Source organism: Phyllostomus hastatus, unplaced genomic scaffold (assembly GCF_019186645.2).
Source record: "Phyllostomus hastatus isolate PE091 unplaced genomic scaffold, TTU_PhHast_1.1 phas_contig_64, whole genome shotgun sequence".
NCBI classification, from domain to species: Eukaryota; Metazoa; Chordata; class Mammalia; order Chiroptera; family Phyllostomidae; genus Phyllostomus; species Phyllostomus hastatus.
Window position 1 is genome coordinate 2,340,107 of NW_025333928.1, and position 23,364 is coordinate 2,363,470.

The 23,364-nt window shown below is 38.8% G+C and overlaps 1 protein-coding gene, 1 non-coding gene and 1 pseudogene across 4 annotated transcripts in view; 2 read left to right on the forward strand and 1 right to left on the reverse strand.

Moving 5' to 3' along the window:
* The window catches only part of ANKS4B (ankyrin repeat and sterile alpha motif domain containing 4B), a 113,583-nt gene that overhangs the window by 81,400 nt on the left and 8,819 nt on the right, over positions 1-23,364 (forward strand). For all 3 annotated transcript variants that reach the window (XM_045848937.1, XM_045848939.1, XM_045848936.1), the window contains exon 2: positions 10,488-10,730. In XM_045848937.1, the coding sequence (XP_045704893.1) occupies positions 10,567-10,730 (164 nt within the window). In that variant the 5' untranslated portion in view covers positions 10,488-10,566. The remainder of the gene's footprint in view (positions 1-10,487; positions 10,731-23,364) is intronic.
* LOC123825426 lies at positions 5,802-6,256 on the forward strand (annotated as a pseudogene).
* On the reverse strand, positions 13,042-13,177 carry LOC123825731. Its single transcript, XR_006786953.1, has one exon. It is a non-coding gene; the product is annotated as a U4 spliceosomal RNA (small nuclear RNA).

Below are 23,364 nucleotides of genomic sequence, written 5' to 3' on the forward strand. Positions count from 1 at the left end.
CCAAGGTATTATTTTGAAATGTATTTTCCCATATGTTTGGTTTGCTGTTTCATTTTGCTGATGTTTTCTTTAGTCATGCAGATGATTTTTAATTTGATGACATCCCATTAGTTTATTCTTTCCTTTATGCCCCTTGCTGTAGGGGACAAATTAGTGAACACTCTGCTCTGTGCAATATCTGAAATTTTCCTACCTATGTCCTCCTCTATGACTTTTATGGCATCACAACTTATATTTAAATCTTTTATCACCTTGAATTTATTTTTGTATACGGTGTAAGTTGGTGCTCGAGTTTCATTTTTTTGCATGTTGCTGTCCAGATCTCCCAACACCATTTGTTGAAGAGGCTATTTTTACTCCATTTTGTGTTGCTGCCCCCTTTGTCAAATATTAATTAACTGTAGAGATTTGGGTTTATTTCTGGGCTCTCTATTCTGTTCCATTGGCCTATGTGTCTGTTCTTATGCCAGTACCAGGCTGTTTTGACTACAGGGGACTTGTAATACAGTTTGGTATCAGGTATTGTGATCCTTCCTATTTGCTCTTTTTTCTCAAAATTGCTGCAGCTATTTGGGGACATTTATGGTTCTATATAAATTTCTGAAATGTTTGTTCTATATCTGTGAAATATGTCATTAGTACTTTAATAGAAATTGCATTGAATCTATAAATTGCTTTGGGTAGTATGGACATTTTGATAATGTTAATTCTTCCAATCCATGAACATGGTACATGCTTCCATTAATTTGTGTCTTCCTTCATTTCTTTCTTCAGTGTTGTGTAGTTTTCTGAGTGTAGATCTTTTATGTCCTTGGTTAGGCTTATTCCTAGGTACTTTATTTTCCTTGTTGCTATAGTAAATGGGATTTTTTTCCTGATTTCAGTTTCTGATATTTTGTTGTTGGTGTACAAAAATTCTCTTGATATCTGAATATTGACTTTGTATCCCACTGCTTTGCCAAATTCACTTATTAGGTCAAATAGTTTTTTTGGTGGAGCCTATAGGGTTGCTCATGTACACTAACATGTCATGTGCAAACAATGACAATTTTTCTTCTTCCTTTCCAATTTGGATGTCTTTTATTTCTTTTTCTTGTATGATTTCTGTGGCTAGAACTTCTAGTACTATGTTGAATAGAATTGGTGAAAGTGGACATGCTTGCCTTGTTCCTGGTCTTATTGTGAAAGGTATATTTTTCCATTGACTATAATATTGGCTGTAGGTTTCTCACATATGGCCTTTTTTATGTCAAGGTATGCTCCCCCTACTCCCACTTTGCTGAGTGTTTTGATTATAAATCGGTGCTGTATCTTATCAAATGCATTTTCCACATCTATTGATATGATCATGTCATTTTCATCTTCCCTGTTGTTTGTGTAATTTATTGTAATGATTGATTTTTGAATATTGTACTTTCCTTGAATTCCTGGGATGAAACCCATGTGATCATGGTGTCTGGTATTTTTAATGTATTGCTGGATTTGGTTTGCCAATATTTTATTGAGGATTTAGCATTTATATTCATCAGCAATATTGGCCTGTAGTTTGCTTTCTTTGCTGTGTATTTATCTGGTTTTGGGATTAGGATGATGCTATCCTCATAAAAAGTTTGGAAGTCTCCTTTTCTTGGAATTTTTGGATAGTCTTAGAAGGATAGGGGTTAGCTCTTGTGTGCTGGGAGTTTTCTGGTTATACCTTTCATTTCACTATCTGTTATCACTTTGTTCAGGCTTTCTGCTCCTTCTTGATTCAGTGTTGGAAAACTATATTTTTCTAGAAATTTATCCATCACCTATGTTTTGAAATTTCTTGACATATAGTTTTCCATTGTAATTTCGTACAATCCTTTATATTTCTGTAGTAAGAGTTATAATTTCTCCTCTTTCACTTCTTATTTTGCTGATTTTGCCATTTCTTTTTTTTTTTCTTGATGAGTGTGCTTAAAGGCTTGTAGATTTTATTTTTTCAAAGAACCAGATCCTGGATTTATTGATCTTTTGGATTTTTTTTTTAGTCTTATGTCATTTAATTCTGCTTTGATTTTGGTTACTTCCTTCCTTCTGGTCACTCTGTACTTTGTTGTTTCTCTAGTTCTTGTACAAGTAGGTTAGGTTGTTTATTTTATTTGGTTTTATTTTTTTATGTAGGTTTATATCACTAGGGACTTCCCTCACAGGATTGCCTGTGCTGTGTACTATAGGTTTTGGACTATTGCGTGTTCATCTACATTTGTTTCTAGATAATTTTTTATTTCTTCCTTGATATAATTTTAACCTATTCATTGGTAATAGCATGGTATTCACTCTCCATGAGTTTGAATGTTTTTGAGGTTTTATCCTTGAGGTAAATTTTAGTTTCAAGCCCTTGTCCATTAAAATGCTTGATACAATTTCAAATTTCTTGAATTTATTGAAGTTTGCTTCGTGTCTTTTTATGTGGTCTATCTTTGAAAATGTTGCATGTGTATTTGAAAAGAATGTGTATTTTTTCTTTGTGATAAAAGATTCTATATGTATCATTTAATTCCATTTGATCTAGTTTGTTTTTCAGTGGCACAATATCCTTGTTGAGATTTTGTTTGGAAGACCTATCCATTGTTCACAGAGGTGTTAAAATTTGTTAGTATAAGTGTGTTGCTGTTTATATCTTCTTTGAAGTCCTCCAAGATTTTTCTTATATATTTTGGTATGGCTATATTGTGTGTGTATATGTTTACAATGTTTATGTCTTTTTGGATTCTTCCCCTGAGTATTATAAAGTGTCCCTCTGTGTGTCTTTTTATGTCCTTTCTTTTGAAGTCTATTTTTTTTAATATATAAGTATTGCTACCTTGGCTTTTTATTTCCTGTCCATTTGCTTGGAATATTTTTTTCTATCCATTCACTTTCAGTCTGTGTATGTCTTTTGTTCTGAGGTGGGTTTCTTGTAGGCAACATATGTTCAGGTCATGTTTCCTTATCTGTCAGCTACCCTATGTCTATTGATTGGAGCATTTAATCCATTCACATTTAAGGTTCTTATTGATATGTACTTATTCATTACCACTGTTCCCCTTTTGTACCTGTGTTCCTCTCTCCCCCCATTTTTTCCCTTCATCTTCCTAAGGCAGTCCCTTTAGCATGTCTGGTAATACTGGTTTGATGGGGTTGAAGTCTTTTATCCTTCTTTTGTCTGGGAAACTCCTTATTTCATGTTCCATTTTAATTGAGAGCCTTGATGGGTAGAGTAGTCTTGGTTGCAGGCTTTTGATTTTCATTACTTGGAATATTTCTTGCCATTATCTCCTGGCTTGTAGTATTTTGTTGAGAAATCAGGTGTTAGCCTTATTGGAGCTCCTTTGTATGTTTTTATTTCTCCCTTGCTGCTTTTAAGATTCTCTCTTTGTCTTTAAAATTTGGCATTTTAATTGTGATGTGTCTTGGAGTAGGACTCTTTGGGTTCCTCTTAATTGGAACCCTCTGTGCTTCCTGAACTTGTGTGGTTTTTCCCATCTCCATGTTAGGGAAGTTTTCTGTCATTCTTTTTTTCAAGCAGGTTTTCTAACCCTTGCTCCTTTTCTTCTCCTTCTGGTATTCCTATGATTGAATGTTGTTGCATTTCATGTAGTTTTGGAGTTCCCTAAGCTATCTTCATATTTTTTGAGTCCCTTTTTTTGTGCCACTGCTCTACTTGGGTATTTCTTTCTACCTTTCTTCCAGCTGACTAATTCAGTCCTTTGCTTCATCCAGCCTGCTTGTTATTTCCCCTAGTGTATTTTTGATTTCTGATACTATATTCTTCATTAATTCATGGTTCTTGTTTATAGTTTATATTTCTTTTTTCATATTGTTGTAGCTCCCACTCAGTTCCTTATACTTTTCAGTGAGTTACTCAAGTGCTCTTATATCCATTTTTTTTGGATTCTATGTCTGATAATTTGCTTGTCTCCATTTTATTTAGTCTTTTACTGGGGACTCTTTCATTCATTTTTATTGGATGTTCTTCCTTTGTCTCCCCATTTTAGGTGACTCTTTTTGTTTGTTTCTGTAATGCTGGATGCTCTGCTTTGCCAGGTGTCTTCGTGGGGTGAACTTCTATGTAATTCATTTTGTGTAACTTGGTGGTGCTGTCTTTGATCTCCTTGTCTGGATGCTCTAGGCTTTCTCTTTTCTTCTGTTTGTGTGGGCTCTCCTGTTGTACTTGGGATTATCTGTTGGTGGCTTCTTTGTTGGTGAGTTCCCCCCAGCTGGCTTACTGGTAGTCACAATTCCCACCTTGTCTTGTGCTATTTTACATTGTTTTTACTAATAAAACAGTATTATCAGACCACTTAACCTACATCAGGATAAAGAATCCCCCTACCATATCAGCAATCTCAACCACAATTGAACTAAGATTCATAAAGGTGAAACAGAATGCAGATATTTAGGGTATTTCAAAGGGAATAGAAGATGACTAAAAGAGGGTAAAATGTTATTATTTTATAAGAGGGATAACAATTGATAACTGTTGGGATAGAACCAAGGCAAAGAAAGGGAGAGAACAAAATTTAAAATATAAGTAAAACATGAAAGGGGGATGGGAACATTGGGGTAAACAAAACAAACATGCAAGAAAAATATAACCAGAGACATTGAAATAAAGAACAAACTGGCAGTAACCAGAGGAGAAGGTGGAGATGGGTAATGGGGGAAAACAGGGGAAGAGTTGACAAAGAGCATGTATAAAGAACACATGGACAAAACAAAAGGGAATAGAATGGATGTTGGGAGGTTGTGGGGGTGGAGCAGGGGGGATTGGTGAGGGGAAAATAGAGACAATTATTCTTGAACAACAATTAAAAAAAAGAAAAATACTATGAAAACTCTCCAGAAGCTGTAAAAGTAAATGTATTGTTTATGAAGAAGAAGAAAGAAGAAAGAAGAAGGAAGAAGGAAGAAGGAAGAAGGAGGAGGAGGAGGAGAAGGAGAAGAAGAAGAAACAAAGAAAGAAAAGGGTAGAGTATACTATGAAGTTTGAAGTAAAATTGAAAAGGTACCAGATGAATAGAATCAAAATTGCAGGAAAACTACAGGAAGGTTGATACAATGACAGCTGATTGAAGTTTAATAAAGGTGTACCAGGAATAAGAATATTGTAGAAAAGTGAATAGTGAATATGAGATGTCTGCAGTAAAGAAAAATGATTTTGAGAGGATAAGTAGGCAACCTAATAAGTGTAAGGAGTAAAGCCCAGGTTGGGAGAAGGGGTAAAAAAGGGAGAGAGAAACAATGAGATCAAGTTCCTCACTCATCTGATCAGGGGCATGAAAAGGCAAAATGGATTAAGACAGTGGAAGAGTATTTTATGAGATTTAAAGTACCAAAAAGCAGAAAACAGATAGGAGATTCTCTGGAGAGGTACAGCAATAACGGTGATATTTCACCCAACTAGCCACTGTTTATAAAAGGTGGAAAAGAAATAGGACTCTTATTAGAGGGGAAAAAGAATATGAATTTACTTATGAAAGAAGAGCACTTTTGTGAGGTTAGATGGAGAGAGAAATAGTGATAGTAAGGGATAGAAACTTGGAGTAGTGTGAAAGAAAATAAAGTTAACCACAACAGTAATAAAGCTCAGGAAGATAGTGAAATAGATTAAGACCAAGGAAGGGTGCTGTGTGGGTTTTGAAACAGCAATAGTATGATAAGAAATATATAATCTGAATAAAACTAATAAAAAATAAAAGGCCAAAAGAGAAATTAGTTATTTAGAACATGAGTGAAGTGAAAGAAAAAAATTAACATGCACTTCTACAGGAGGCCTTCATGCCACTGCAGCCATGTTTCTAGTTATTCCTGAGAAGTTCCAGCACATTTTGTGAGTACTCACCACCAATATCCATGGGTGATGAAAGATATCCTTTGCCATCACCACAATTAAGGGTGTGAGGTGAAGATATGCTCATGTGGTGTTGAGGAAAGCAGACATTGACCTCACCCTGATGGCAGAACTTACAGAAGATGAGGTGGAACGGGTGAATACCATTATGCAGAACCCACACCAGTACAAGATTCCAGACTGTTCTTGAAAAGACAGAAGGATGTGAAGGAAGGAAAATACAGCCAGGTCCTGGCCAATGGTCTGGACAACAAGGTTTGTGAAGACCTGGAACAGCTTAAGAAAATTCAGGCTCCCAGAAGACTGTGCCACTTCTGGGGTCTTCATGTTCGAAGCCAGCACACCAAGACTACAGGCCTCCAGAGTTACAGTGTAGGTGTGTCCAAGAAGACATGAATCTCTAGGCCTTGTCTGTTAATTAATAGCTCATGAAAAAAATTAATATGCAATATGACAGGGAGAATAAAAAATCAAAATGAACAATAAAAATAAATAAATGAAAGAAGAAAAAGAAATTTAAAAAACATGCAAGTTCTGCTGAAGAGCAAAGTGAAATTTGTCCCAGCTGTTCATGTTCACCTTCTGACTCCTTTCTGGATCTGTCTGTGGATTTCTCTCAGCTCCAGGTTTTCCTGTCTTATTCTTTAGAGAGAGAAAAAAATGAAGCCTGCCTAGCCAATTTTGCAGATCTTCTTGGTTTCTGTAGGCAGAAGAGGACAGAGCTCTGTTTTTTTCCTTTCCTGTGGTTCCATAAGGTTGGGGGCTCAGCCTGAGCTGCAGTCACAGGGACCCAGTTTCCAGCCCATGCCCTCAGAGCACTGTGCAGCCCCCACCCTCCACTCTGAATATTTGCATCCCGCTAGCATGGATAAGCCACCTCAATTTGCACCACTTTGATCAGTGTGTGAGGTACACTGAGTGGGAGCAAATCATGCCCCCACTCCTCCCGCTTTGTTGACCAGGCTGCTGTTTGTATGAGGTCCCTTCACTGAGCACCTCAGTTCCCCTTTTGAAAAAAGTCTGTTTCTACACTGCTTCCACTATGAGGCACCACCTTGCTTTCCATGCAGTCCACCCCTCTGTCAAGTCCAGAGTCTATCTGTGTCATGGCCAGTCATAATCTGCCTCCTCTCCATGCTACAGCTATCACCAGGATCCCCAAAATTCTCTGGCACTGTCCAGGCTGGAAACTACTGAACCAGCCTGGGTATACCCCCAGTTCCAGCTACTTTATACATACAGATATCTCAGGGCTCAGGTCTGGGACTTCCCCACCCTGGAAGGGGAGGGAGCTGCTAGGCTGTTATCACTGACCCAGCTCTCCTCCACTGTACCTGAGGTAACCGCAGTCTCTGGTGCCAGGCCTGGGGACCTTCCCATCTGTCTATAAAACCTCCTTACCACCCATTTGGAAGCATCCTCTGCACACTTTGGCTTCCCAACTTTATATTGGCTGAGATTCTGTTAGCTGTTCACTTTGTTTTTTTGGAAGATCTACTAAGTGTCACAGTTGCATGCATGAGCAAGTGGGCTCAGTTCCCACCTACATAGCTGCCATCTCCACTTTGTCAAATATTAATTGACCATAAAGACGTGGGTTTATTTGGGGGCTCTCTACTCTGTTCCATTGATCTATGTGTCTGTTTTTATGCCAGTATCAGACTGTTTTAATTACAGTGGTCTTGTAATTTAGTTTTATATCTGGTATCATGATCCTTCCTACCTTGTTCTTCTTTCTCAAGATTGCTGAGGCTATTCAGGGTTATTTTTGGTTCCATATACATTTTTGGAGTATTTGTTCTAGATCAGTGAAATATGCCATTGGTATTTTAATAGGGATTGAGTTGAATCTATAGATTGCTTTGGGTAGTATGGACATTTTAATGATGTTATTTCCATGAGCACAGTGTATGCTTCCATTTATTTGTATCTTCCTTAATTTCTTTTTTTCAGTGTTCTGTAGTTTTCCAAGTACAGGTTTTTCAATTCCTTGGTTAAGTTTACTCTTAGATACTTTATTTTTCTTGTTAGTATAGTATAAGGGATTTTTTTCTCTAATTTGTTTCTGATATTTCATTGTTGTTGTAAAACTGTCATTATTTGCAGATATTATGATGCTATGTAGAGAACCTTAAAGACTCCAACAAAAACTACTATAACAAATAAATGAATTCAGTAGAATAGCAGAAATAAATACAAAATTAATATTCAAAAATTGGTTTCATTTTTATATACCAATATTGAACTATCAGAAAGGGAATTTTAGGAAACAATCTCATCTTCGATTCCATTAAAAAATACCTAGAAACTTCCCTGGCTGGTGTAGCCCAGTGGATAGATCATGGGCCTGTGAACCAAAGACTTGCTGCTTTGATACCCAGTCAGGACACATGACTAAGTTGTAGGCCAGGTCCCCAGTTGGGGGTATGTGAGAAGCAACCACACATTGATATTTCTCTCCCTCTCTTTCTCTCCCCTTTCCTCTCTTCCTAAAAATAATAAATAAAAATTTTAATTTATTTATTTTTATTTTTAAATATATTTTATTGACTGTGTTATTACAGTTGTCCTATTTTTTACCCTTTTATCCCCTCCACCCTGGACCCCCCCTCCCACTATCATTCCCTCACCTTAGTTCATATTCATGGGTCATACATACAAGTTCTTAGGCTTCTCCATTTCCCATACTATTCTTAACCTCGTCCTATTTTGTACCTACCATTTATGCTTCTTATTCCCTGTACCACTTCCCCCATTCCCCCTTCCCCCTTCCTGCTGATAAACCTCCATGTGATCTCTATTTCTGTGAATCTGTTCCTGTTCTAGTTGTCTGTTTAGTTCATTTTTGTGTTTTTAGGTTTGGTTGTTGATAGTTGTGAGTTTGTTGTCATTTAACTGTTCGTATTTGTGATCATCTTCTTTTTCTTAGATAAGTCCCTTTAATATTTCATATAATAAGGGCTTGGTGATGATGAACTCCTTTAACTTGACCTTATCTGGGAAGCATTTTATCTGCCCTTCCATTCTAAATGATAGCTTTGCTGGATAGAGCAATCTTGGATGTAGGTCCTTGCCTTTCATGACTTGGAATATGTCTTTCCAGCCCCTTCTTGCCTGCAGAGTTTCCTTTGAGAAATCAGCTGATTGTCTTATGGGAACTTCTTTATAGGTAACTGTCTCCTTTTCTCTTGCTGCTTTTAAGATTTTCTCCTTATCTTTAATCTTGGCTAATGTAATTATGATGTGCTTTGGTGTGGGCTTCCTTAAGTTTAACTTCTTTGGGACTCTCTGAGCTTCCTGGACTTACTGGAAGTCTATTTCCTTTGCCAGATTGGGGATGTTTCCTTCATTATTTTTTAAAATAAGTTTTCATGTTTTTGCTCTTCCTCTTCTCCTTCTGGCACCCCTATGATTCAGATGTTGGAACTTTTAAAGTTGTCCTGGAAGTTCCTAATCCTCTCCTCATTTTTATCTTTAACTCTTGTTTCTTAATTCTGTTCTGGTTGAAAGTTTATTTCCTCCTTCTGCTCCAAGCCATTGATTTTAGTTTCAGTCTCCTTCCTTCACTGTTGGTTCCCTGTACATTTTTTTATTTCACTTTTCATAGCCTTCATTTCTTCCTGTTTTGTGACTATACTCAAACATTCCTGTGAGCATCTTGATTACCAGTGTTTTGAACTCTGCATCTGATAGGTTGGCCATCTCTTCATTGCTTAGTTGTTTTTTTCTGGAGCTTTGATCTGTTCTTTCATTTGGGCCATATTTTCTTGTCTCGGTGTGCCTGTTATGTAGTAAAGGGAAGAGCTTTAGGTATTTGCCAGGGTAGGGCAACCCAGATGACTGCATTGTGGTGCTGTATGTTGGGGTGGGGTGCGAGAGAGAACAATGCCTCTTGCTTGGCTCTTGGCAGACCTTCAGTCACATCCTCTGCTACCCACAAGCAAATTGGGCCCTTCTAGTGCTGATTCCAGGGGTGGGGTGGTTTTGTGTACATTCTAGGACCCTGTGGATCTCTCCAACAAACTCTTCTGTGAGACTGGACATTTCTCCCATTGCCACAAACCCTACAGGTTTCTACAGTCAGAGGTTTGGAGGCTTTATTTCCCTTTGTTGGAACCCTGGGTTGTGTGGTCTGTGTAACTCCCCCATTGTTCCTCCCAGTTTATCCACACACAAATATGGGACTGCTTGCTCCACCAGCAGCCATCTTGCCCTATCCACCAGCCACTGCCTTGCTTGCCCTGGCCCCCATGCTCCCTTGTCATTTGTCCTCTCTGCCCTGGTTGCCAGTCTCTGCTCCTCCTAGTGGTCTGGATGAACGTTTCCTTTTTAATTCCTTGGTTGTTGAGCTTCCATATAATTAGACCTTCTGAAATTTCTGGTTAATTTTTGTTTTTAAATTTGTTTTTGTCATTCTTTTGGTTGTGCAAGGAGGCAAAGTATATCTACCTATGCCTCCATCTTGGCCCTTGATGAACATAGTAGTCCTCAATATTCAAAGTCATGGCCATTCTGGAAAGAAAAGGTCCAAGTTCAGTGCCATAAACTATTCTGGCTGCCTTCCAAGCAGGGAGGCTGGAATGAGCTTTGCCCTGGGTGACACTCTACCTTGTCACTGATTAACCAGCTTCATAGGAAGGCTGCTCCATAAACATCCTGCTTTGTCTTGAGAGTGACATCTGGCCAAGTATTGGTGAGTAGAAAAAATGTCCACTCGCTACCACCAAGCTGCTAGTGATAACTACCTGGAACTTCTGAAAGAGGCTACCAAAAGAGATCTGAACCTTTCTGATGAAGATGGAATGACTCCCACACTCCTGGCAGCCTACCATGGGAATTTAGAAGCCCTAGAAATAATCTGCAGTAGAGGGTAAGTTCAACCTGAGTTTTTTTTTTAATCTTCACCCAAGGATACGTTTATTGATTTTAGAGAGAGAGGAAGGCAGGGGGAAAAAGGGAGAGAGGAGGAGGAAAGAGAGAGAAACATCAATGTGAGAGAAAAACATCAACCAGTTGCCTCCTGTGCATGCCCTGATCAGGGATTGAACCTGCAACCAGATTGTGCCCAGACCAGGGATAGTACCTGCAACCTTTTGGTGTATGGGATGATGCTCCAACAAATTGAGACCCTTGGCCAGGGCCAGACTAAAGATTTTGACTGGAACCTATTTACAGTAGGATTTGGCAGACCAGTAGACAGAGGCAGGGAATTCAGGGAAAATATTACTTTGCCATCTTTCTAGACCAGGGGTGTCAAACTCATTTTTGCTGGGGGCCACATCAGCCTGGTGGTTGCCTTCAAAGGGCTCAATGTAATTTCAACTTCTTAACAGTTAAGGAGTAGTTACATTTATACAGTCCTAAAATTATTTTGACCCTTTTAAGGCAACCATGAGGCTGATGTGGCCCCTGGTGAAAATGAGTTTAACACCCCTGTTCTAGACTGTCTAAATAATTGTATTTTTAGAGAAAGGGAGAAACCAACCAGAGATACTGTCTTTGCTCACTGAGAACTGGCACCATGGGGATGGCTCATCCTTTGTGAGCCACATGCAGGGGGAAAACCCTGAACTCTAAGGCATATTAGCTGCCTCATGGGGAAGATATTTTAATTGGGGAAGAAATTTTAAGGAACAGAATATCTTTCTGAGCCTTAAAAATTATTGTCCATAAATTTAAATTATTTTCCCTTTAAAAAGAGATCACTGTTCTACTTGGTTTTAAAATGCCAACCTTTATTTGAACAAATGATGTTATCATATATTTCTATCTATGCCATTTAAATCCCACAGCCTTTATTAATGCTCAATCCTTGTACAAGCCCATGATTCTTAGATGAAGTTGCTGACTTTACAAGCTGTATACGAGACCTTCAGCCTGTCTTACCTTTATTACCTTTCTGGAAGTCAGATACATACATGCACACACTCCTCCCACACACAAATTCTAATTCAGAAGTTAGCTGGTTCTTTTCTTCTGTTTGTTACCAGAGGTGCTAGGTAGTGTTGGCAACTATAATATAAGAGGGGTAAAGAAAATGTAAACAAATTAAAATAAGTCCAGTGAACTTATTTTAATTAAATACATATTTATTTATAGATACCTGCTATGTGTCAGCCATTTGCTAGCTGCCAGGATGCTGCACTCAATAAGAGAGATACAATGACTGCTCATAGTTATCAGATTGAGAGAGGCAGACAAAAATTAAGCAAGTCCTGTATGACATGTGTTACAAAGAGGAAAATGGAGGGCACTAAATAGATGACACAAGCATTGCTCCTAATCTAGGGGGTGAGGAAAGGCTTTCTGGAGCATTTAAGCTGGGATTTGAAGGATGAGAAGGAGTTGGCCAGATGAAAATGGAAGGAAGATGGTTTCTAAGTGAGAGCACTGTGCATTATGGGAACTGAAGAAGTTGAATATGGCTGAACATGGGTTGAGTGGGAGAGGCCAAGTTGTAAGAGATGAGACCAGATCACAGAGCCTTGTAAACTCTGTTAAGGAGCATGGGAAGCCATTCCTATGGGTTTATGCAGGGCAGCTACCTGGTCAATTTGTGTTTACAAAATTTGTTCAGGCAGCTATACAGCTGTGTGTGAGAGAGAGAGAGACAGTTGGGGCTCTTTTAATGGTTGAGATGAACAAGGGTACAGCAATGATAATGGAGAGATATGGATGAATTCAAGTTGTAGTTTGGATGTAGAATTAATTGTAATTGACTGGATGTTGGAATCGGTAAATAAAGGAATAGGAGGATCAAGGCCCCAGGCTCTGGCTTCAACATCTTGTGGGTGTTGGCACCATTTACTGAAGTGGGGAGGCACTTTAGGAAAAGTTAGAAAAACCAAACGTGGTGGACAGAGTTTCTGAGTTGAGAATTGAATGAAGGAGTCAGTAGAGTGGTGTTTTTCCATTCCTTTTGCCTGATCGACTTTCTTTTCCCAGACTGCACCCTGACCCCCATCACCATCAATCAATCTTCTCTAGATTATAGCACCATACCATCTCTCTTTTTCTTCCAAACTTTCTCCAACTTCTTAGTGTTCCACATCTGCTCCAAATACAAGATATCAGTTACTTCACAACCAGTGAAAGCCCTTGCCCTTCTTGAGGTCCAATTTAAAAGGCAATGCCTAGGTGTTCTCTCTCTCTCTCCCCCCTTCCTTCCTTCTCTCCTTTGTATGCTTGAAACATTATCTTATACTTACTTTTCTGTTGGTCTTTATTTCTGAAAAATGACACTTAACTGCTTTCAATGAGCAATAATCACACCTCAGATAAACCTCATTGGCTATGATACTGCCACTGTGCAAAGCTTACACTTAATAGTTTTTCTGTTTGGTTTGTTTTTTTTTTATGACAAATGTAGCTTAAGTTGAACCCAGAAAATTAAATCATATATATGCACACAGATTATATAGAAAACATGTCCTATGATGTAATTCTGTATGTTATATATATAATATTTATAGTGTGTATAAACCTATATGTATGTGTACATGTATAGATATTATATAATGTATGTACATGTAGTTATTGTTTATGAAATATGTACATATTTATAAGCACAAAATGATATCTAACTGGACTTTTTTTGGTAGCATGCATTTTCTTAACCCTCAATATATAATGAAAAATTTTCCATGTAAATATATATTCTTTTATAATTTAATTTTCAGAGATTGTTATTCTAGTCAATAAATATATTGTTTCAAAAATTTAATGTATTTTTTAAATTATGCTATTACAGTTTTTCCATATTTTCTCCCCTTTATTCCCCTCCACCCTGTACCCCACCCTCCCACTATCATTCCCCTACCTTAGTTCATATCCATGGGTCACACATACAAGTTCTTAGGCTTCTCCATTTCCCATACTATTCTTAACCTCACCCTGTCTATTTTGTACCTATCATTTATGTTTCTTATTCCCTGTACCTTTTCCCCCATTCTCCCCCTCCCCCTTCCAGATTAGTTCATTTTTGTGTTTTTAGGTTTGGTTGTTGATAGTTGTGAGTTTGTTGTCATTTAACTGTTCGTATTTGTGATCATCTTCTTTTTCTTAGATAAGTCCCTTTAATATTTCATATAATAAGGGCTTGGTGATGATGAACTCCTTTAACTTGACCTTATCTGGGAAGCATTTTATCTGCCCTTCCATTCTAAATGATAGCTTTGCTGGATAGAGCAATCTTGGATGTAGGTCCTTGCCTTTCATGACTTGGAATATGTCTTTCCAGCCCCTTCTTGCCTGCAGAGTTTCCTTTGAGAAATCAGCTGATTGTCTTATGGGAACTTCTTTATAGGTAACTGTCTCCTTTTCTCTTGCTGCTTTTAAGATTTTCTCCTTATCTTTAATCTTGGCTAATGTAATTATGATGTGCTTTGGTGTGGGCTTCCTTAAGTTTAACTTCTTTGGGACTCTCTGAGCTTCCTGGACTTACTGGAAGTCTATTTCCTTTGCCAGATTGGGGATGTTTCCTTCATTATTTTTTAAAATAAGTTTTCATGTTTTTGCTCTTCCTCTTCTCCTTCTGGTACCCCTATGATTCAGATGTTGGAACTTTTAAAGTTGTCCTGGAGGTTCCTAATCCTCTCCTCATTTTTATCTTTAACTCTTGTTTCTTAATTCTGTTCTGGTTGAAAGTTTATTTCCTCCTTCTGCTCCAAGCCATTGATTTTAGTTTCAGTCTCCTTCCTTCACTGTTGGTTCCCTGTACATTTTTTTATTTCACTTTTCATAGCCTTCATTTCTTCCTGTTTTGTGACTATACTCAAACATTCCTGTGAGCATCTTGATTACCAGTGTTTTGAACTCTGCATCTGATAGGTTGGCCATCTCTTCATTGCTTAGTTGTTTTTTTCTGGAGCTTTGATCTGTTCTTTCATTTGGGCCATATTTTCTTGTCTCGGTGTGCCTGTTATGTAGTAAAGGGAAGAGCTTTAGGTATTTGCCAGGGTAGGGCAACCCAGATGACTGCATTGTGGTGCTGTATGTTGGGGTGGGGTGCGAGAGAGAACAATGCATCTTGCTTGGCTCTTGGCAGACCTTCAGTCACATCCTCTGCTACCCACAAGCAAATTGGGCCCTTCTAGTGCTGATTCCAGGGGTGGGGTGGTTTTGTGTACATTCTAGGACCCTGTGGATCTCTCCAACAAATCCTCTCCACAGGATCTCTTCTGTGAGACCGGACATTTCTCCCACCACCATAACCTCCACATGCTTCTAAATTCAGAGTTGCTTGTTTGTTTGTTTGTTTGTTTGTTTGTTTTGCAAGAGCACAGGTACATTTATTTTATGTGACATTGAACATGGATTCATAAAAAACTTCTCATAATGTTTTAAGTAAATTTACAATTTTTTAATTAATTAATTATTGTTGTTCAATTACAATTGTCTGCACTTTTCCTCCACGACTTCCACTCACCTCAGCCAAACCCACCTCCCTCACTTCCTTTTATGACCCCCCTCCTTGATTTTGTCCATGTGTCCTTTATAGTTGTTCCTGAAAATTCTTCCTCCCATTATCCCCTCCAACCTCCCTTCTGGTTAATGTCAGATTGTTCTTAATTCCAATGTTTCTGTGTATATTTTGCTTGCTTTTTTGGTTGTTGTTGATTAGGTTACAATTAAACATGAAATTATATGGAATTTGTTCCTCACCACCTGGATTATGTCAGTTAGCATAATGCTCTACATTTCCATTTTTGCTGTTGCAAATGGTAGGAGCTCATTCTTTCTCTCTGTTGTGTAGTATTCCTTTCTGTAAATGTACCATAGATTTTGATCCATTTTGATCCCATCGTTCACTGAGGGGCACTCAGGTTTCTTCCAGCTCTTGGCTATTATAAATTCTGCTACTATGAACATTGGGATGAATAGGTACTTTTGGATTGGTGATTCAGAGTTCTTAGGATATAATCCTAGCAGTGGAATTGCTGGGTCAAAACGCAGTTCCATTTGTAGTTTTCTGGGGAAATTCCATACTGTTTTCCACAGTGGCTGCACGAGTCTGCATTTCTACCAACAGTGCATTAAGGTTCCCTTTTCTCCACATCCTTTCCAACACTTGTTTTTTGTTGATTTGTTTATGATGGCCATTCCACTGGTGTGGAGTGGTATCTCATCATGGTTTTAATTTCCATCTCTCTGATAGATAGATAGTGATGCTGAGCATCTTTCCACATGGCTCTGGGCCCTCTGTATGTCTTCCTTGGAGAAGGGTCTCTTCAGGACTTTTTCCCATTTGTTAATTGGGTTATTTGTCTTCCTGTAGTGGAATTGTTTGGGTTCTTTATATATTTTCGAGTTCAAACCATTGTCTGAGGTATCATTGGCAAAAATGTTTTCAAAATTACTTGTTTTCTTTTCATTTTATGCTGTTTTCTTTAGCCATGCAGAAGATTTTTAATTTGATGATGTCCCATTAGTTTATTCTCTCCTTTATGTCCCTTACTCTAGGGGACATATCAATGAACATTTTCATGCAGGGAATGTCTGAGATTTTCCTACTGATGTTTTTCTCTAGAACTTCTATAGAGTCATGACTTATATTTAAGGCTTTTATCCACCTTGAATTTATTTTTGTGCATGGTGTAAGTTGTGATTGAGTTTCATTTTTTTTTTTTGCATGTAGCTTTCAAAAGCTCCCAACACCATTTGTTGAAGAGGTTATTTTCACTCCATTTTATGTCTCTGCCCATTTTGTCAAACATTAATTGACCACAGAGACTAGGGTTTATTTCTGGGCTATCTGTTCTGTTCCATTGATTTTTGTTTATTCTGTTATGCCAGTAGCAGTCTGTTTTGATTAGAGTGGCCTGGTAATACAGTTTCTTATCAGGTATTGTGATCCGTCCTACTTTGTTCTTCTTTCTCAAAATTGCTGTAACTATTTGGGGTTATTTATGGTTCCATGTAAATTTCTGGAATATTTGCTGTATATCTGTTAAATATGTCTTTGGTACTTTAAAGGGATTGCATTGAATCTATAAATTGCTTTCGGTAGTATGGAAATTTTGGCAGTGTTAATTTTTCCAACTATGAGCATCGTACTTTCTTCCATTTGTTTGTGCCTACCTTCATTTTTTTTCATTAGTGTTATGTAGTTTTCTGAGTACAGGTCTTTCACCGCCTTGATGAGGTTTATTCCTAGGTACTTTATTTTTCTTGTTGCTATATTAAATGGGATATTTTTCCAGATTTTTGTTTATGATATTTCATCATTGGTGTACAGAAATACCTTTGATTTCTGAATATTCACTTTGTATCCTGCTGTTTAGCCAAATTCACCTTAGGTCAAGTAGTTTTTTGGTGGAGCCTATAGGATTTTCTATGTTTACTATCATGTTATTTGCAAACAATGACAGTTTTGCTTCCTCCTTCCTATTTGGATGCCTTTTATTTCTTTTTCTTGTTTGATTGCTATGGCTAGGACTTCCAATACTATGTTGAATAGCAGTGGAGAAAGTGGACAGCCTTGTCTTGTTCCTGATCTTGGTCAGAAAGCTGTAAGGTTTTGCCCATTGAGTATGATGATGGCTGTAGGTCTCTTGTATGTGGCCTTTATTATGTTGAGGAATGCTCCCTGAGTTCCCGCTTTGCTGAGGGTTTGTTTTTTTTTTTGTCATAAATGGGTGCTATACCTTATCAAATGCTTTTTCTGCATCTATTGATATGATAATGTGATTTTTGTCTTTCCTTTTGTTTTGTGATGTATTGGGTTTACTGAGTTGCAAATATTGTACCATCATTGCATCCCTGGCATGAATCCCACTTGATCATGGTGAATGATCTTTTTAATGTATTGTTGGATGCAGTTTGCAAAATTTTGTTGAAGATATTAGTGTCTATGTTTATCAGAGATATTAGCCTGAAGTTTTCTTTCTTTGTTGTGTCTTTATCTCATTTTGGGATTAGGATAATGGTGGCTTCATAAAAGGAGTTTGGGAGTCTTCCATCTTCTTGAATTTGTGTTTTTGGTTTTTTTTTTTTTTGAATGGTCTATGTAGGATAGGGGTCAGCTCATCCTGAAATGCTTGTAAAATTCTCCTGTGAAACTTAGGGCTTTTGTGTATCGGGAGTTTTCTGATTACTGCTTCAATTTCACTGGCTGTTATTGGTCTGTTCAGGCTTTCTGCTTCTTCTTCATTCAATTTTGGAAGATTATATTTTTGTAGAAATTTGTCCATTTCATCTAGGTTTTCAAATGTCTTGGCACACATGTCTTCCTAGTAATTTCTTACAGTCCTTTGTATTTCTGTGGTATCAGTTGTAATTTCTCCTCTTTCATTCTGAATGTGTTTATTTGGATCATTTTTCTTTCTTCATGAACTGTCTTAAAGACTTGTCAATTTTGTTTATCTTTCCAAAGAACCAGCTCCTGGATTCATTGATCCTTAGAATGGTGCTTTTAGTCTCTACATCGTTTAATTCTACTCTGATTATGGTTATTTCCTTCCTTCTACTTGCTCTGGGCTGTGTTTGTTGTTCTTCATCCAGTTCTTTTAGGCATAGAAGGTTGTTTATTAGAAATGTTTCTATCTTTTTTAAGTAGGCCTGTATCACTATGAACTTCCCTCTCAGGACTGCCTTTGCTGTGTCCCATAAGTTTTGGGTTGTTGTGAGTTCATTTTCATTTGTTTCCAGAAACTTTTTGATTTCTTCCCTAATCTCATTCTTGACCCATTCATTGTTGAATAGCATGCTATTCAATCTCCATGATTTTGAGTGTTTTGGGTTTTTTTTCCTTGGGGTTGGTTTCTATTTTCAGTCCCTTGTAGTTGGAGAAAATGCTTGATAGGATTTCAATTTTATTGAATTTTTGAGGCTTGTTTTGTGTCCTATCATGTGGTCTATCTCTGAAAATGTTCCATGTGCATTTGGAAAGAATGTGTATTTAGCTTCATTGGGATGAAGGACTCTACATTTATCAGTTAAGTCCATTTCATCTAGGGCATTGTTGAATGCCACCATATCTTTTTTGATATTTTGTTTGGAAGATCTGCCCATTTTTGACAGTGGAGTGTTAAAATTCCCCACTATAGTTGTGTTGCTGTCAATATCTTTCTTGAAGTCCTCTAAGATTTTCTTTGTGTATTTGGGTGCTCCTATGTTGGGTGCATATATATTTATAATATTTATGTCTTCTTGGTGGATTCTTCCCTTGAGTATTATGAAATGACCTTCTGGGTCTCTCTTTATGGCTCTTTTTTTTGAAGTCTATTTTGTCTGATATGAGCATTGCTTCTCCAGCTTTTTTCCCATGTCCGTTTGTTTGGAAAATTTGTTTGTAGCCCTTCACTTTCAGTCTGTGAAGGTCTTTTTTTCTGAGGTCGGTGTCTTGTAGGCAGCATATGTGTGGGTCATGAATTCTTATTCATTCAGCTGTGCTACATCTTTTGATTGGGGCATTTAATCCATTTACACTTGAGGTTATTATTGATAGGCAGTTTTTCATTGCCATTTTTTTATACCTGTAGTCCTCTCTCCCTCACTTTTTTCTTCCTGTTCTTAAAGCAGACCTTTTACTATCTTTTGCAGAGTTTCTTTGAATGATGTATATTCTTTGAGGCTTCTTTTGTCTGGGAAGCTCCTTATTTGGCCTTCCATTTTAATTGAGAGCTTTGCTGCTCTCAATTAAGTAGTCTTGGTTGCAGGACTCTGGTTTCCCTTACTTGGAATATTTCTTGTCATTCCCTTCTGGTTTGGAGCATTTCCATTGAGAAGTCAGCCACTAGTCTTATTGGGGCTCCCACGTATGTTACTTCCGGTTTTTCCCCTGTTGCCTTTAAGATTCTCTCTGTGTTTTACAATTTTGCCAGTTCAATTATGATGTGTCTTGAAGTGGGCCTCTTTGGGTTCTTCTTGATTGGGACTCCCTTTGTTTCCTGGATTGGTGTCATTTTTCTCTCATCAAATTAAGGAAGTTTCATCATCATAATTTTTCAATCAGGTTTTCTATTTTGTCCTTCTTCTCCTTCTTGTATCCTTAGTAAACCGATGTTATTATGTTTCATATTGTCCTGCATTTCCCTTAGCCCATCTTTGTTCTTTCTGGGCCTCTTTTCCTTTTCTTGCTCTTTATGGGTGTTTTTTCCTACCTTTTTTTTTCAGCTCACTCATCCAGTCCTCTGCTTCATCAATCCTGCTTTTGACTCCTTCTACTGTGTTCTTCAGTTCAGAAACTGTATTCTTCATTTCCTCTTGACCCTTGTTGATAGTTCAGTTCTTTTTCATGTTGATATAGTTTGCAGTGAGTCCACTATAGTTTCCTTGTAGTTTTTGGTAATTCTTTATGAGCTCATTGAGCTTCCTGATAACCATTCCTTTGAACTCAGTATCTGATAGTTGACTTGCATCTATTTTTCTTAGCATTCTTTCTGAGGCTTCCTCCTTTCCTTTATTTGGGGATTGCTTCTTTGTCTTTCCATTGTTTATGATACTCTTCTTGTTAGCCTCTGCTTCTTAAAGTGGTCTGTTCTGAGTCCCTGGTCTTGTGGTGTGAACTTCTCTGGTAGAATACCTGTGAGATTCAGTGATGCATTCTCCTTGATCTCATGAGCTTGTCAGTGTTGGGTTTTCATTTATGTTGGCTCTCTGTATATATTTGGGTTTTGATTGTTGTTGGGTCTTTCTTTGGTAGGTCCTTCCCTCCAGCAGGTTAACTCAGGGTCACTCCATCCACCACACTTTGTGTTCTGTTTTTCAGGTGCTGACAGGTTGTGTTGAAGCTGGGTCTTGTGTGTGTATGGGGTTTTCATGCTTCTCTCCCGCTCTTGTTCAGGTGTTTGTTCTGGGTAATTTCTCCACCATTTAGTTGTATTTCCAGATTGGTCCTGGGTGGAGGTTAGTGTGGCTTTCACTCCCTCCTTTACTTCTTCCCTTGTTATCTTTTGGTGGTTCCTTTGTTGGTGAATTTCTTCTTCCAGCAGATATACTGGTCTGCACAGCTCCCACCTACTGTTTTGTGTGATCAGGTGGAAGAGGAAGGCAAAATGGTTTAGAATAGTGGGAGTGTATTCTATGGTATTAAAATACCAACCCTTAGAGAAGGGATAGGATATCCTTTGGATATGTATAGTGTTAAGTGCGACCCAACCAGCTCCTTTTTAGAAGGGACAGAAAAAAGATAAGGGTCTTGTTTGAGGGGGAGGGACTGTGAGTTGGATCTAGAAAGCAGTGACCTTGTGGGAGGTCAGATTATGAGGTCAAGTGAAAGTAAATGATAGAAAATAAGTGTAGTTTGTGAGAGCATAGAATTAACCACAACAGTAATAAAGTTCAGGAAACAGTGAGGTAAGCTAAGATCCAGGAGCAGTGCTGTGTAGTATTTACAGCTGTATGAAAAAGCAGTTATTTACAGTAGTAATGGAGCAACACTCACATGACAGAATCTATGTGATCTGAATAACAGGTACAGGAAGTATAGGACCTAGAGTAGTGTGCTATTAGAATACAAGTCAAGTGAAAGTCAGATAATTAAAAATACACTGTAAAAGAGAGAACAAAGGGAACCATTCAAACCATGTAGTTTAACAAACCAAGTGAAGAAGAGTAAACACAAAGGGGAGAAATATAAAAATGCTAATAAAGTAAAAGATATAAAAATAATGAAAAACAATAATAATACAAATATACAATAACTTGCAAATCCTCTGGAAGTAGCAAAGTGAAATTTATCTTACTGTCTCAGTTGTTGGGAGGACTCCTCTTTGGGTCCAACTCTGGTCCTTTCACAGCTCTAGGTTTATTGTCTCACTTGTGAAAATTTAAAAGAAAAAGAAAGAAAAAAATTGGAAGGAGGGAAGAAGGAATGAGAAAGGAAATAAATGAAGAAAGGAAGAAGGAATGAAAAAAGAGAGGAGGAATAGAAGAAGGAATTAAAAGAAAAATAATTTTAAAAATAGCCCCTGCTGGCTTTAAACAGGCCAAGCCAGTACTGCTGGTGTTCTTGGCTGCCACAGGCTGAGGGTGGGGGTTGGGGGCACTGGTTTAGCTTTTCTCCCTTCCTGACCTGCACTCTTAGCAGTTGCCTAGCCTCCAGCCTAGTTGGTCAGTTTTCCGCAGGCCCCCAGTGCCCTTCTTTACCCAGCCTAAGCCTTTAGTCCACCAGTTGCACTTTCCTTTAGGTGCGTCAATTAGGGCCAACTCACACACCGTCTTCTCACTCTTTGCTGTCCTAGATGTTAGGGACTCTCAGAGTCCCTTCAGGGTAGTTCAGTCTCCCCACAGAGTTAAGTCTTTCTGAGGATTGCTGACTCCCTGAGCCCTTCAGCTCTCCTTTTGGGGGTGCTTTTCTGCCTTCCTCTTAGGTAGCCATTAGGCATGCTACTGCAGACAAATGCTAGAGCACACTTCCTCTGCTGCCCCCTCTGGAGTGCAGGGGCCAAATGCAAGGTGCCTCTGGGCAGCAGGGTCAGGTGCTCTCTGTCCTGGGGTTGTGGGCATGAGTACTCAGCCTCTGCTGCTGGGGTGCAACAGGCAGTGGCTGGGCTGTGGGATCAGGTGTGCACTGTCCCGAGGGCTGTGGCCATGAATGCTCAACCTCTGCTACTGGGCAGGACAGGTAGCTGCACAGGTTTGGGTGCACACTATCCCCAAGATTTAGGTTCAGAGTGTAGGGCCTCACCATCACAGCAAGAGCACAGCTATTACAGCCAGGAGGGGGTAGGGGCTTAGGAGGTGGGGGCCTCTGTTGAAGGAGAATTCCCCAAACAGTGGCCGAGTGCCTCTTCTTTCTTTTTCTTTTTGAAAAATTCCTCCTATTCAAGCCTGCTGCTCCAAACAAGTGCCTGGCCTCTCACTTAGTCCAACTCTCCAACCAGACTGGGGACTCACCAGGTCAGGGTCTGTCACTGCCCAACTCTTCCCAGCTGGGGTCCATAGTCTCAGTGCATGCACACCACCCCTGTGTGTTGCCACTGTGTCCTTATTCCCTCCCCATGACTTCAAGCATCCAGGTCCCTCCTGGTGCTGCTCAAACCTTGTTTGTCAGGGGAGGGAGCTGTTGACCTGGCTTTCTCCCCAAAATCCTGTGGCAGACCCTGTGGAAGCTGGGACTGGGGCTGCCACCACGCTGGTCCCAGGAACCTTATTATCCTGAAACACTCTCCTCACTGTCTGATTTTCCAATGTCCTCTACAATTTTTGGTCTCCAATCTTCATATATGCTGGGATACCATTTGCTGTTCGTTCTGCTCCTCAGATTGGGTAGGTTTTTCACCCATGCACAGAGGGAAGTGGACTCTGCTCCCACCTATCTTACCGCCATCTTCCAAAATTGATCTGTTTTGACTTCCTGGATTTAGGGTGTTAACTTCTGTGGCAGAAGACCTGTGAGATCAGTAGTGCAGTTTCCTTGATCTCCTAAGCTCGCTGGTCTTGGGTTTTCATTTATGTCAGTTCTCTGTATGTATTTGGGTTTTGATTGTTGGGTCTTTCTTTGGTGGGTCCTTCCCTCCAGCAGGTTAACTCAGGGTCACTCCATCCACCATGTCTTATAT